General features: G+C 64.2%; 1 protein-coding gene across 1 annotated transcript in view; it reads left to right on the top strand.

Annotated features, from left to right (window-relative positions):
* Positions 1–8,665: 8,665 nt before the first annotated feature.
* GPC1 (glypican 1) overlaps positions 8,666–14,099 on the top strand; it is a 28,610-nt gene continuing 23,176 nt past the window's right edge. Inside the window, exon 1 of the mRNA XM_045867607.3 lies at positions 8,666–9,094. Coding sequence (XP_045723563.2) covers positions 8,929–9,094 — 166 coding nt within the window. The 5' untranslated portion in view covers positions 8,666–8,928. The remainder of the gene's footprint in view (positions 9,095–14,099) is intronic.

Raw genomic sequence — 14,099 nt, forward strand, 5'->3', positions numbered from 1 at the left:
GCGCATCCGCAGTGTTGTGCAATCATCACTTCTGTCTGGTGGTAAAACATTTTCATCCCTGGGGGCACCTGCGTGGCTCAGTCATTAAGCGTCTGCCTTCGGCTCAGGTCATGATCGCAGGGTCCTGGGATCGAGCCCCACATCGGGCTCCCTGCTCAGCCAGGAGCCTGCTTCTCCCTCTCCTTCCCGCTCATGCTTTCTCTCTAAAATAAATTAAAAAAAAAAAAAAAAACATTTTCATCCCCCCAAAAAGAAGCCCCTTCCCCATTCGCAGTCACTCCCTGCTCCCCTGTTCCCCTAGCCCGGGGCCTCACTCAGCTGTGTCTGTGGACCTGCCCTGCTCCGGACATCTCCCGTAAGTGGGATTACACAACGCGGCTTTTGTGTCTGGCTTCTTTCACTGAGCATAACAATGTCAAGGTTCATTCATGCTGCAGTGTGGGTCAGAACTTTATTCCTTTTTGTGGCCAAATAATAGTCCATTGTGTGGATGGACCACGCTCTGCTTATCTTTTCATTAGTCGATGGGCATGTGGTTGTTTTTGACTACGGTGAATAATGCTGCTGTGAACATTTGTGCACAAGTTTTTGTCTGAATACCTGTTTTCAATTCTTTGGGGTATATACGCAGGAGAGGAATGGCTCGGTCAAATGATAGCTCTGTTTCACTTTTACAGGAAGCACCAAACTTGCTTCCCACCGCGGCTGCCCCATTTCCCGTTCCCGTGAGCAGTGCACGAGGGGGCCAGACCCTCCACATCCCGGCAACACTACTTTCCACCTTATTCCAGTTGTCCTAGTGGGGATGACGTGGCATCTCAAGGGGCCTCAAGTTGCATTTCCCTGATGACTGACGATGTGGAGCCTCTTTTCATGGGCTTTTGTCCACTTACGTATTTTCTCTGGAAAAATGTCTGTTCCCATCCTCTGCCCATTTTTCAATAGGATTGTTTGACCTTTTGTTGCTGAGCTGTAAGAATCCGTTCTAGATCCTGAATACAAGATCTTATCAGGGATGTGATCTGCAAACGTTTTCTCCCGAGCGCGGGCAGTCTTTTCACTCTCTCCATGCCCAGAAGCCTTTAATGTTGACAGCCCAATTTATCGAGCTTTTTCTTGGCTGTCTCTGCTTTGGTGTCATAGCTAAGAAACTAGTCCAAGTCCAAGGCCGTCAAGATTCCCCCCAGTGTTTTCTTCTGAGAGTTTTTACAGTTTTGGCTTTTCTGTGCAGGTCTCTGATCCATTTCGAGTTCATTTGTGTGTGTGGTGTGAGGTAGGGCCCAGCGCCACCTGTTGAAAGGACGGTTCCTCTTCTTGTTGGATCGCCTTGGCACCCTTGTCAAGGATCAGGGGGCCGTCCATGTATCGGGGCTTATTTCTGACTTTCCTCCGTTCTAGTCCATTGGTCTAGAGGTTTGCCTTTAGCCAATATCACGCCGTTTCACCTTGTTTTGTAGCAATGCAGTAAGTTTTTAAACTGGGAAGTCTAAACCCCTTGGTTTTGTTGGGTTTTTTTTATGAGATTATTTGGCTAATCAGGGAACCACCCTGTCTTGTGCTCATTTTTCCTGTAAGGACATGGAGGCAGCAAGGACACCGCGTGTGGTGCCAGGGTGGCTGAGCCAGATGCCCGCAGTGCTGGAGGGAACGACAGGAGTGGGCTCTGGGGAGGGTAAGGGCCACGTCTGCAGGTCAGGGGCAGCTGGAGGCCCGGCCCCGCCCTGGCTCCACCCTCCCCTGGCTGACACCCCCAGCATGCCTCCTCCAGAAGCCCTCCACCTGCCAGAGAGCCCCCTAATCTCCCTGCAAGGCCAGCGCCCTGAGAGGTTCCTGGGCCAAGGCTGAGGGCACGGGGTGGGGGCAGCACCCCCAGCTCCCTCCTCCAGTTCTGGTCGCTCCCCAGCCAGGCCAGGCTCAGCCCTCGAGTCAGCCCTGGGGAGCACTTTGATCGGGGGCCCTCAAGAAGGCTGAGCCGCCTGTCTGTCCCCTTCTCTGGAACGGCGTTGCCAGACCCTCACTGAAGGGTGGGCGCTGAGAGTCAATGCCACCTGTGGCCTCTGGGAAGGGGCCGTTCCGCCTCCAGTGCCTGCCCCTCCCCAGCAAGGGTGGGCCATGGCCGTATCCTGCCCCGCCCCCCAGAACTGACCTGGGACTGGGGACGTGGGCTGAGCTGACCCAACGGGCCACCTTCCGGCTGCAGGCTGTGCTCACCAGCCTCTCCCTCAGCTCCTCAGCTGTGTCTGGTTCCGGCTCTGTGCCTCCTTCATCCACGGAGATGTCCCTGCTGTGCCTGGGGGGCCCACAGCTGCCCGTGAGCAGTGCCAGGGGCCCGAACCTTCCCTCACCCACCCGACCAGACTATCCCCACCCTCTCCCCTGCCTCTGAGACCAGAAGCCTGCCCCTGTCTTGAAAAGACCACCCCATCCTGCAGGCCTCAGGGGTCCCACCTCCCCGCTTCAGCCCTGTGTCCCTGGGGTGGGGTGGTTGGGTCAGCATCAGATGTCCTCTCTCACCAGCAGGATTTTACTGTTGCCCAGAGAAACACACAGGCAGACCCGGCATTTCCCATCTGCTGGCCACGGGGGCTGGCACCTTCTCTCAGCCCCACCTGTCAGTGCCTCCCCCCAGGGTCCACCTTGGGACTTGGCCCCACCTGTGCCAAGGTGACAAGAGCCTGCTCATTGGGCTCTGGCAGGACCCCTCTTCAAAGAAGGGTCTTCCCTGTGAGCCCCCAGATTTCCTCCCCACACCCCGGCCCTGCCCTGCGCCGGCCAGCTTCATACAGTGCAGGCTGGTCTGAGCCTCGAGTGGCCCGAGATGGGCCTGGGTCCTCCTCAGCCAGATGGGCAGACCCCTGCCCCTGCCCAGGAGCTGTCAGCAAGACCACAGGAGCCACAACACCTCCTCATCCCCGCCTGCCCCTGTGGCTCCTGGCTCCGGATGGGGGGATGGATGTGGGCCTTCCTGCTCTCTGCTCCTCCAGGGCTGGCTGGCAGGGCTCCCCACCTGGACTCCCTCATGCTCTCTGGCAGCCTCCCTGGGGAAGACCCTGGGAATGACAGGAGCAGCAAAGATCAGGAAGGGAGTTCTGTTTCTTGAGCACAGCTCAGGGGCCACGTGGCCTCCGTGGAGTCACCAAGTCTCTCGTGTTTCGGCATCTTGGCCCACGAGGTGAGCACAGGTCCCACACCTGCGGGATCTCAGAAAGCCCTTGGGGGTGAGTGCATGAGATCACGTCCGTGGACCCCGTGGAGAGCGGTGGGACGCTGTCCAGATGCCAAGGCAGAGGATTTCCCACCAGACCCAGAATGCTGCTGGGCAGCCCTGAGCCCAGCGGGCAGGGGGTACATGGCTGCCACAGAGACCTGTCACATGCCCAGCATCTGGGATGCATCTGGCCAGACCCAGCCTACGCAATTTTAAGCAATGGTACCGCTTCCGAAGAGCAAGTTGGTGGCTTGTTTTAGATGCTGATTTGTCCCTTTTTAAAAAATGACAAACGGAAACCAGGCTCTCCTCTGGCCTCATGGTGGACTGCTGGTCGCCATGGTGTGGGCAGGACGGGGCCCAGTGCCTGGGCCACCCCTGCCCTCAGCCAGCTCATCCGGAGGGGCCTCCACAGGAACTCATCCGCACCCTGGAAACCACTCTTTGTTTCGGGGACTGAGCATGCCCTGGGGACAGGCCAGCCCACACCCTGGGAAGGGTAATAAAAGGACAGTGGGTGGCCTCACACAGCAAAGAGTGACTCTCCCCACCCCCCACCCGCGCCAGGTCTCAGGACCCACATCCGCTGGACACAAAGCCCCTCAGTTCCAAACCTCTGGAGCTGGAAGCCACCTCTCAGGCCTGCCTTGAGATTAGGAGAAGGTTCTGGGGGTAATCCCAAGATGTCTGGGGAACAGTGAAGAGTTTGGTTTGGTTTAGTGGACCGGTCAGGTCAGCTGCGAGGCCGGGAGTGGGCCAGGCCCAGATGCAGAGCGGTTAAGAGCTCTCAGGCTTTCCTCTGCGCGAGGCAGGCTTTTGACTGAAGCTGGCCTGGCCAGGCCGACTGAGAAGCTGCAGAGGCCGGGGTCGGCAGAGGCGCAGGGAGGGGGGAGCCGGCAGCCCAGCAGGAAAGCAGCGAGCTTCCGGGGCCCCGGGGCCCAAGGGGGCCGTGCACACGTGTCTGAGTGCCAGGCACACGGGTGCTGTGTCCCAACACGTCAGCCTGTGCCTGGGCGCCCCAGGTCCGGGCTTCCCCCTTCCTCCAGGAGCCTCGGGAAGACTGCAGCCGGCCCCAGGCCAGAGCTGAGTGTGGGGGCCATGTCCTCCAGCTGGCTGTGTGCTCAGACCTGAGAAACCGCCCCCAGCAGCTCCTCCTTGGGGTGCGGCCCCGCCGCCGCCCCTGTGGGTGACCAAGCCTGGTGCTGCCATCGGCTTCCCCTCCCCTGGCCGTGGATGAGAAAGGCATGCCCAGACTTCTGGCTGATCAAAGGGCTTGCTGAGCCCAGCGGGCTGCCGAGGAGCTTCGCCTTGATCCACTGCCCCCAGCAGGGGTTTGGAGAGAGGCGGGCTTGGGTACAGGTAGGACTACGTTTGCAGAATAATGGCACCCAGATTTTCTGCGTCCTGCAAACTCTCCCCGGCCCCTGACCCAAGGGGCAGCCTGCCAGGCTGGGGAGCAAGGGCGCTGTGCCACTAAGACTCAGAGCCGAGCTTCTCTGGAGTGCAAACCAGGCCTAGGCTTGGGGGCCGGGGGGCAGTAAATGGTGTGGAGCTTCCAGAGTCCCACTGAGGGTCCAGCAGAGTCACACCAAGGCCACATTTCTGAGACTCCACACTGGAGCAGTCCCTGGGGGTGTTCTTGGGCCCTGGTCCTTCCTAAGGACAAGAGAACAGTTCAATGAGTGGATGTGAGAGACTCCATCCAGAGGTGGGGCAGTGAAGGCCAGAGGGTGGCTCGCCTCCTGTCTCCAAGGTCCTGCAGAGCCACTGAGAGGCCGACAGCTTGAGCTTCTGTCCGTTAGAGACTCTGAGTGCCATTGCAGAAAGCCCTGCCTGGCCAAGCCTCCCCCAGGCCCAGTGTCACACCCTGTCCATCAGCCACGCCCTGTGGTGCCCCTTCCTCCAGCCGGCTGCACCCCCTGCCGCCCCCGGGTCCCCAGCGTCCTGCAGAGCTGCAGGGACCCTGTGTCCTCCGCTCTGGCCCAGGGCATCACACCACCTCCCAGGCCCCCCACGGGTCAGGGTGTTACGGCCTGGCCACGCCCACCCTGTGCCCTCTGACCCCAGACATCTTATTGCCAGCAGGACTCAGCCCTCATCAGGGGACACAGTTGGCAGTGACATTCTGAGTGAGCACACATGGATGGAAGTGACTTCAACTGTTCAGTCTAATTAGAAACTTGCTTTCAGGGTTACCAAAAGTCATCACGAGGCCCAACAGAAAAAGATCTCTGTTGCTCCCCAGCAGTGCCACCAACGGGCCACAGCCCGAGGTCCGAGCTCGGCCCCCCTCTGAGCAGTGCGCCCCATGTGCCCAGACTCCTCCTGGGCAGAGCAGGAAGCGGAGGGCAGAGGGACCCTGAGCCGTGGCATGGACCCTCCAGGACTCAGGCTGCTCCTCCAGAAGAGGAAATGTGGGGGAGCCTGCACACCTCCTCTGACATGACTCTAAATGGCCCCTTGCTTCCCAGCTCCTCGTTTGGTGTCAGCAGCAGGGCACATGCCACTGGCTCAAGGAACCCGGGCATTTTCTGTTTTTATGAGTGTGCAAACAACCAGCGCGCTCGCACCTTCCACGGCGCTGCCGTACGTGTGCGCCCACACGGTGGACAGGCCGGCACCCCAAGCAGGAAGGGTGGTCCCATCCCCGTGGCTGGGGCAAGGCGCACACACAGGGAGGGCTCTGTCAGCCCCTCACCCCCACCCCCAGGGCTCCCCCGGTGAACCCACCCAATTCCCACAGCGGCTCCTGCCCAGCTGACGGAGGCCGCGGGTGACGGCATGCGGGGCTGGCGAACAGGGTGACACAGACCTGTAGGGCTCAGGTGCTCCCTCCCCAGTGTGACCCAGCCCTGGTCCCGGTGCCCCCAGCTGCTTGCGCCAAGCTGTGCCCTGGCCTGGCCAACGGGCGTCCCTCGTCCTGGGCTGTCCTAGACCGGCACGAAATCAAATGTGCAGGGCGGCCGCCCAAGGCAGCCCGGGTCTTGGGAACAGGAGGGCCGGGCTGGCACTTGGGGCAGCTGCTCAGGGGGCTCGTGGCCCGAGATGGAGCTCTCAGCCTCCCACAGTCCCAGAGCTCACCTCTGTAAAACCTCAGGACGCCCCTTGGGTGGAGGGGGCAAGGAAGGCTCCGTGGGCCAGACAACCAGAGAGAAGACGGCAAGGGATTCTGCGGCGCGGGCAGCACCTCCTCCCCATATGCCCCCGCAGCCCCCGTCCCCACATCTGGCAGCCTTCAGCAGAGCCACGTCCCGCGGTGACTGCCTAGCGGCCACGCGGCCACTACCACCCCCCTGTGCTTGGCCTCCCTGCTCCTTGTCATCAAGGCTTTCTGGCAGGTGCAGCCCCAGCAGAGCCAGGAGGACCACCCCACTTGCTGACCACCCCCCGGCCATGTGCCAGCCCCACGGAGAGGCTCTCCTCACAGCTCTTCTCCTTGCCTGGAGGGCTACTGCAGCGACCTCGCAGGGAGCGGGAAGGCTTTCTCTGGGGGATGGGGCCATGCTACACCTAGGAGGTGCCCCAGCAGGGCCATCCTGGAAACCTGCCACGTAAGCGTGGCCCATGGACATTCTGGCCACGCTGCTGTCTGAAGACCCGGAAATGCACTGGACACCGACCCCACCCTGAGGAATTTCCCAATCTGGCTGGATTAAGAGATGGCAACAGTGATCACCATAACAAGACAGAAAGACCCTCAGGCAGGTTTAAGCCCCAGTCCAGGCTCCTGCCTGACCTGGAAGCACGTGGCCGTGGCCAGAGGTGAGCTCCTACAGACAGGGCCTGGGCCAGTGCTCCTAACCCTCCCAGGGGTGGCCTGAGCCAGGCAGGCATGTGGTGTGGTGGGGGGAGGTGGCCAGGCGGCTCTGCCAGGCGTGGGCAAGAAGGAGTAGGCTTGTGTGTGTGCACTGTACGGGGGGAGGGGCGGGGGGGCTCTGTGAGTCACCAACATGATGAGGAAGCAAGTGCATGGGGAGGGCAGGAGGTCTGGCACTTGGGCTGGGTCCCCACAACCTCCCTCCATACAATGACTCAGTGTCTCTGGGTGAAGGGAGCAGGGCAGGAGACCCCGGGCCCCTTCTGGGGTTGCTGAGTCAATTGCTCAGGGAGGCAGGGGAGAGATGGAGCGCCCCCCACCCCACAGCCCACAGGGCTGGTGTGCCTGCAGGCAGGGGTTGGGAGGTATGGGCAGCGCCCCAGGGGGCTGCTTCCTGCAGGGAGTTCTGAGGTCCAGGCCCTCGGTGCCACGTGGTGGTCATCTCAGTGTCCTCCTGCGGGGGCACCCCCAAGGGTGTCCACTTATTTGCTTTCCTCCCATTTCTGCCAGTTAGGCATCTGGGTTCATGACCTGGTGGCCTGGTGGTCTCTGAGGCCTTTGCCCACATGGCAGTGGGGAGAGCAGGAGGCCAGGGGAGGGGCGCAGCAGCTGGGGAAGAAAGAAACGGAGAAGCCCTCCACACACCGGTGCCCTCGCTTCTTACCTCCCTTCCCACAACCCCCCCCCCCATCCCCACTCCCCTCTGCAGCTAAGGGCGCTGCCTGCCCACTCACTGCACCATCGTGCACGGTGCCCCACCAGCCTCACCGGGAGCTCTCCCGTCAAGCTCTCTGGCCTGCACCCTCTCCTCATCCCCCAGGCTACCTGACCTGTTGTTGGCCCCAAGAGGCCACCTGCCACCGCCCAGCGACCCAAGCCAATAGAGACGTTCTGCCTCGGTCACATTTGCTTCTCCAGGACCCACGCGGAGGGACCAAAAACCGGCTGACAATCTCCAATAAGTAAGTCGTCCGTTGCCTCTCTACAGGGCTGAGAAAGGTGGGGTCTAGTCTCCCAGCGAGTTTCCAGCGTACAGCCCCCCATCCGCCCCCACATAAACCTCAGGTGTGCGCTGGAGCCGTGGGAGAGGCGACTGAAGTGGACGTAGGGGGCGAGGGGCTGGTAAAGGGGTGCAGGCGAGGAGTGGGGGCGGCGCGCAAAGGGGACGGAGGCGCTGCGGGAGCGGAGGCGCGGGGCGCGCTGCCAGGGTGCAGGGAGGCAGGGCGGGAGCGAGGGAGGCGGAGAAGGGAGGGATGCCGAGTTCGGCTGGGGGCGGGGAAGCCCCTGATAGGCGCGCGGAAGGCGTGATGTCACGTCCGGCGGGGGAAGCCCTGCCTCAGCACCCCCGCCCCCCGCCCCCACAGGTGGTGCCGCCGCCCCGGGCGCTGGGCGTGGGGGGCCCGCCCTCGGGGACCCCGCCGCGGCCCGCGCGCTCCCCGGCCGCCCCGCCTCCCTCGGGCGGTCCGCAGCTCTGCGCGATCCGGCGGGCCCAGTCCCTGGGGGGGCTGGAGGAGCGCGCGGTGCGCCCCGCGTCGCGCCCCGTGCCGCGCCCGGCCGCGCGGCTCCCCGCCCCGCCCGCCCCGCGCGCCCCGCCCCTGCTCGCCCCGCCCCGCCCCCTCCCCGGCAGCCGAGGGGCCGGGCCGCCGGCAGGGGAGGCGCCGAGCCGGGACTGCGCGCTCGCCCGACGCGCTCTGTGCCGCCCGACCGAGCGGCCGGACCTCGCGCCCCGCGCGCCCCGCGCCGCCGGCTTTTGTTGTCGCCGCCTCCTCGGCCGCCGCCTCCTGCGGACCGCGAGCCGCACGCGCCGGGACCTTGGCTCTGCCCTTCGCGGGCGGGGGCTGTGCGGCCCCGGGCGGGATCCGGGAGAGGCGCGGGCGGGCGGCCGGGGCGCCCCGGCCCCGCCATGGAGCTGCGGGCCCGAGGCTGGTGGCTGCTCTGCGCGGCCGCCGCGCTGGCCGCCTGCGCCCGCGGGGACCCAGCCAGCAAGAGCCGGAGCTGCAGCGAAGTCCGCCAGATCTACGGAGCCAAGGGCTTCAGCCTGAGCGACGTGCCCCAGGCGGAGATCTCGGGTAAGTGAGGGCGCGGCCCCGGGGGCCCCGGACCCCGGCGTGTCCGGGTCTCTCCTGCGTACTCCTGCTCTCCCCTGGTCTGCCCTGCACCCGGATCGCGCCGCCTGTTGTCTCCTGCACTCGCCTCCGAGTGCCGCCCGGGTCTCCTGCGCTCCGTTCGGCCGCCCCCCAGCCCCCAGCACGCACACCGGCGCCTTCTCCGCGGAGTTCTCCTCGTGGGACTGTGGGCTGGGCGGTCCCCGGCGGGGAGCGTCTTCCAGGGCCACAGCTAGAGCTGGGCGTCTGCGGCCATTGGCTCGGCCCAGCGCGGTGGCGGGGCGGGAGTCCGAGCCCCGGGGCGCGCTGGGCTGACTGCGGGGCTGGCTGTCCGGGCGCAGCTGACGGCGGTCGCAGGTTGGGGACTCCCAGTTGGCTGTACGGGCCTCTCCGGGAGCCGCCTCGGGTCGGGCCTGAGGATTCCTGTGGGATCCCCCGCAACGGCAGCCTAGATGGGTTCAGTTAGAGGCCCCCCATTCCTGGCGGGAGTGGGGCCCCTGCGAGGTAGGGTGCGAGCTGTGCGCCTGGGGGTGGGGGCGAGGCGCGCCCTCTGCCACCTCGAGCCAGTAAGCAAGGGTTCCTGCCCAGGGAACTTGTACTCGCTGGCCCGCCGGCCTGGCACTCTGGGCTGCCTCTGGCGGGGGAGTCGAGCTGCAGGTGGTCGGTGCCTTGGATCCCGCCCAGGGGCCCTGTCTTTTCTTTGTAAGAGCGTCGACCCTCCCAGGCATCCTCAGGCCTGCAGCTGCCCGCAGTCCTGCCCACCCCCTCCTTGCAAGCCTCTGAGGAGCTTTGGAGCCAGGATATGTGAGGGTGGGGGGTGGAGTACAGTGCCCTAGGGACCACCCGGACCCCAGGCTCCTCAAACTGCAAATGTGTGGGGAAGCACACTGGGTCTCTGTGGGGTGCCTGGGACACAGTGGACAGCAGCAGAGCAGACCAGATTCCTCTAGGGAGGGGATTGCTCCCAAACTAGGGGGAAGCTTGTGCAAGTAAGGGCTCCGCTCAAATGGTGACACGGGGGACAGGGAATGACCATGGCTACAGGAATTCTGAATGACAGAGGCGTGGATCAGTGTGAGGTCCATGGCCCTGCCTTGCTGGGGAGTGGGGGGAAGGCAGCCAGGTTCTGGCCCTCTGGCCCCTGGAAGGTCAGACACACAGAGGGCTGCCTTGAGAGATCCTTTGACATAGCTGCCCCCCCAAGGTTCTGGAGAGCGCCTCCACCCAAGGACCCCAAAGCAGGCCTTCTTGTGCCTCCCTCTGCTGAGAGTTCCAGTCACTGTCAGGACTGCATCTCTGGTGGGACGGGTGGGCATGCCTGGGTGCCTGGGACGAGCTCCGGGGCCCTCTGCCCACCACTGCCCCTCCTCCCACACCAACAGAGGAACTTTTGCCTGCGTGTCCCTGGCCTTCCCGCTGGATCCTGCCCCAGGCCTGGGTCTCAGGGTCGTCTGAGCAGCTGCCCCCCCCCCCCCGCCCCAGATCTTGGATGGAAGCCTTCCCCTGTGCCTCTCCTTCTTGAACCCTCTCCCACTTGGCCATTGTGTCCTTAGGGACCATCCTAAACTTACTTGAATCCACGGGCCTCTGTCCTGGTTAGGCCCGAGAGATAGAGTGGCAGAGTTTGGGCAGCTGCGAAGGGCAGCGAGGGAGTGGGGCAAATGGGACACTGAGCTGGGGCTGAGCTGGGGGCCGGGGGCTGGGCCTTGCTCCCCTTCAGTTGGGATGCTGTGGATTAGGGACCCCGGACGATCAAAGTGCATTGCAGTCTGTGAGTGTGATGGGCCCAGCTGGGCGAGGATGGCTACCCAGCAGCTGTCCCAGCATCGTGCTGATCAGGGCTCAGGTGCCACCCTCCTCCGGGCCTGGAACGCCAGGGACTGCGCTCTGGGCAGGGTCACCGTCCTCCCTGCCAGGGCCCCTTCCTCCCGGAGCCCCAAGGCTTCTCCATCCTAGGGCCAAGGGCTTCTTCAGCAGAGCTCCTCTCCCTGACCCCCTGTGGCCAAAGCCCCAATGAGCACTGGAACTCCAGAGGGCCCTACAGGGCCAGGCGCTGAGATGAGTGCCAGCGCCACGTGGAGCAAAGGATACAGGGTGACCTCCGGGGCAGCAGCAAGCCCAGTGTCCCCTCCTGTTGCGACTGGGGCTGGCCTCTGTGGGCCAGGCGCCCTCTGGTGGCCCCGTGCCGCCCGCGCCTCTCGGGGCGCCCTGGCTTGCGTCCGCTCTCCTAGGGGCCTGGCCGCCGGACTTCTCCAGCGCCGGGCCCTGGGGTCGACGCCTGGCGCGAACCCCCCCTGACTCAGCTGGCCCAGGCCCCGGGGGAGCGGCTGGGAGGCGAGGAGGTGGCCCTGGGTCTGCGGGTGGTGCTTACAGCCTCTGTTGGGGGCCAGGAATGGCGGCGGGCTTGTGAGAGTGGGGAATGTCAGGCACATAGGGCTCCAGTTCGGGACTTGGGGGGATGTTTTTGGACGGCCGAGCCTGGCACTCAGTGATGACAGCTGTCGTCATTTTACAGGTGAGGAAGCAGGCCTGGGGGATTCGCGGTCACGTGTGTGAACCAGAACTCCCTCGGGCTCGAGCGCTTCAGAGAAAGTGAGACCACGAGTCCAAGCCCGTCCAGGGCCCCTCTGCCGGGCGCCGGGCAAACGCAGAGCCCCATGCTGAGTCACACACGCCCACTGGTGCTGGCAGGTTTTCTGCCCTCGCCAGCCAGCTTGCTCCTGGCTCCCAGACATTTCTGCACACCGGCCCGGCCTCCCAACACTCGAGGGATTTCCCTTGTATGGCTCTCACCCTTCCTGAGGTGCTAGGGACAGGGACCACCTCTGTCTGTGCACTTCTCTGCCGTGGCGACAGAAGCTGGCCCAGTTCCCGGCACCAAGGAAGTTCTCAGTCAGCACTGCAGGGGACCCACACGTGTCCCACTCTCTGCCAAGCCACGCAGGGTGGGCGGGGGCAGACGAAGGGCCTGGGCGGCGGAGGAGGGGTCTAGAGGTCTAGCACTGGGGGTTGGAGGTCAGAGGGGGCTGTCCATGCAATGAGAACTGGTTGGCTGCCCCTCTGCCCCAGGGCTGAGGCCCACCTGCCAGCATGGGTGGGTACCAGTGGGCCTTGGAAGCCCCAGCAGGGACCACCCCTCAGGCCCATTGGCAGAAATGGGCCTGACTGCATGGGTGGTGAGAGATTCTGGGGAAGCGCCCTCAGAAGCCCTGGCCTTGCTCCCCACACCCCAGAAAGGGCCATCCTGGCTGGGCCCAAAAGAACCCACCCAGCATCTGTCCCTGAGCTGTGGTCTGTGGGGCTCTCACAAGCCGCCTGGCTCATGGCCCAGGGCCCCAGGCGGTCCTCAGCCCCGAGCCGTGCCGCCACTCTGGCCCTCCACCATTCGAGGACCTATGGTTTCATCATCCCCAGCTTGGAGACGGGGGGAGGCCCAAGGGAGCCAGGATTCGGCAGGGCCACCTGTATGACGCAATGGTCTGAGCACCTTGCTGGACACGTTGCCATGATCCTGAGAGAGGAGGGACATCGGCTCAGATGTCAGTCCTGGGCCTCGGTTCAGATGTCAGTCCTGCTGCACCAGCTTCCCGCCCCGCTTGGCCTCTCCCGGCCTCTGCTTCTTCACCGGCGACAGAGGAAGAGTCACAAGCCCCCTGACGGTCCCCAGGAGGGGCGCCGGCGCCACGCACTGCCCAGCTGGCCCCGGTGCATGTTCTCCCCCTTGCCCTGCCCCGAGGTCTCTGCGGGCCCGTGCAGACCCCCTCGGTCAGTGGCTTCCAGCCTTGAGAGCCCTTATTAGGACCCAGACCCAGTGCACGTGTCTTCTCGTTACTGTCTGCTTGACGCATCGGACGTGGAAGGGTGTCTGTAGACCTGACTTTCGGATGAGTAAACCAAGGCCCAGGGAAGCCACGTAACTGCTCAGTGCACGTAGGCCACATGGAGCTCTAGGGACTGCAACCCAGTCTGTTGACCCCAAAGCCTGTGTCATTCACTGCTCCCCTGTTCTGGGCTCTTAAATTTTCTGGAGGCCTCGAGCCCTCGCAGTCCAGAGGCCTGTAATAGGAATCCGAGGCCAGGCCATGGTGGACCACCAGCTGCCTTCTCCTGATGCCTGGCTCCCTCTCTCAGGCCAGCTTTGAACATGTGTGAACCAGAACTCCTCCTGAGCCTTTGATCTGGCCTCCCTGCGTCCATCGGGACAGGGCGTAGCTGGGCCGCATCCTCTGCCTGCTGAGGGCCGGCTCCTCGGCGGGCCTCGGGGCCTGCTGCTTCTGCGCTGCCAAGGAGGGCTGTTCCCAGGCCCCATAGCGTGAGCCAGGCGGCCCCTGGGTATACCCAGGGTGGCCCGGCTGCGGACCACTGGCCAGTGCAATGAGCCAGCATGTCCCCAGCACCACGCTGGGCTGGGGGTCACGGACAACGGCCTGATCCGGCGGTGAGTGAGCCTAGGAGACGGGAGAGGTCGGTCTGGCTCCGTGCGGGCACTAATGAAGGAACAGTGTAAGCCGGAGCTCGGTGGGCCTTCGAGGCCACAGAGGCCTCCTGGGAGAGGGACTGGGGACATGCTGGCCGGGCTTCAGAGCCCGGAGCAGAGCACGGTTGGTGGTGTGGGTGTGTCCGTGCCCGTGGGAGGATGCCCACGCCCACAGGCGCAGGTGTCCGCCTGGCTGGCCCTGGACAGGAGACAGGCCGGGAGGGGGGGCTCACCCTAGGCCACCGGGAGTCAGCTCAGGCGTGGGACCAGCATCCACCACTCCCAGGCCTGGACGTGCCCGGGCAGCGAGAGGCTGGGCACCTCTCTCATAACCCAGACTCTTCCTCCCAAGACCTGGCTTGGTTCAGTGTGGTTTCACACCAAGACTCCCAGCCCGAGTCAGGGGCGCAGAGGAACTGGGCCCCGCTGCCTAGTTCAGCCCTTGCCCGGCCACTGTCTCCTTGCTGGCGCCATTCCTGATCACGTGTGGCT

The sequence above is a fragment of the Mirounga angustirostris genome, unplaced genomic scaffold, assembly GCF_029215605.1.
Source record: "Mirounga angustirostris isolate CCGP_5_RB_7025 unplaced genomic scaffold, mMirAng1.0.hap1 SCAF_3, whole genome shotgun sequence".
Classification (NCBI taxonomy): domain Eukaryota; kingdom Metazoa; phylum Chordata; class Mammalia; order Carnivora; family Phocidae; genus Mirounga; species Mirounga angustirostris.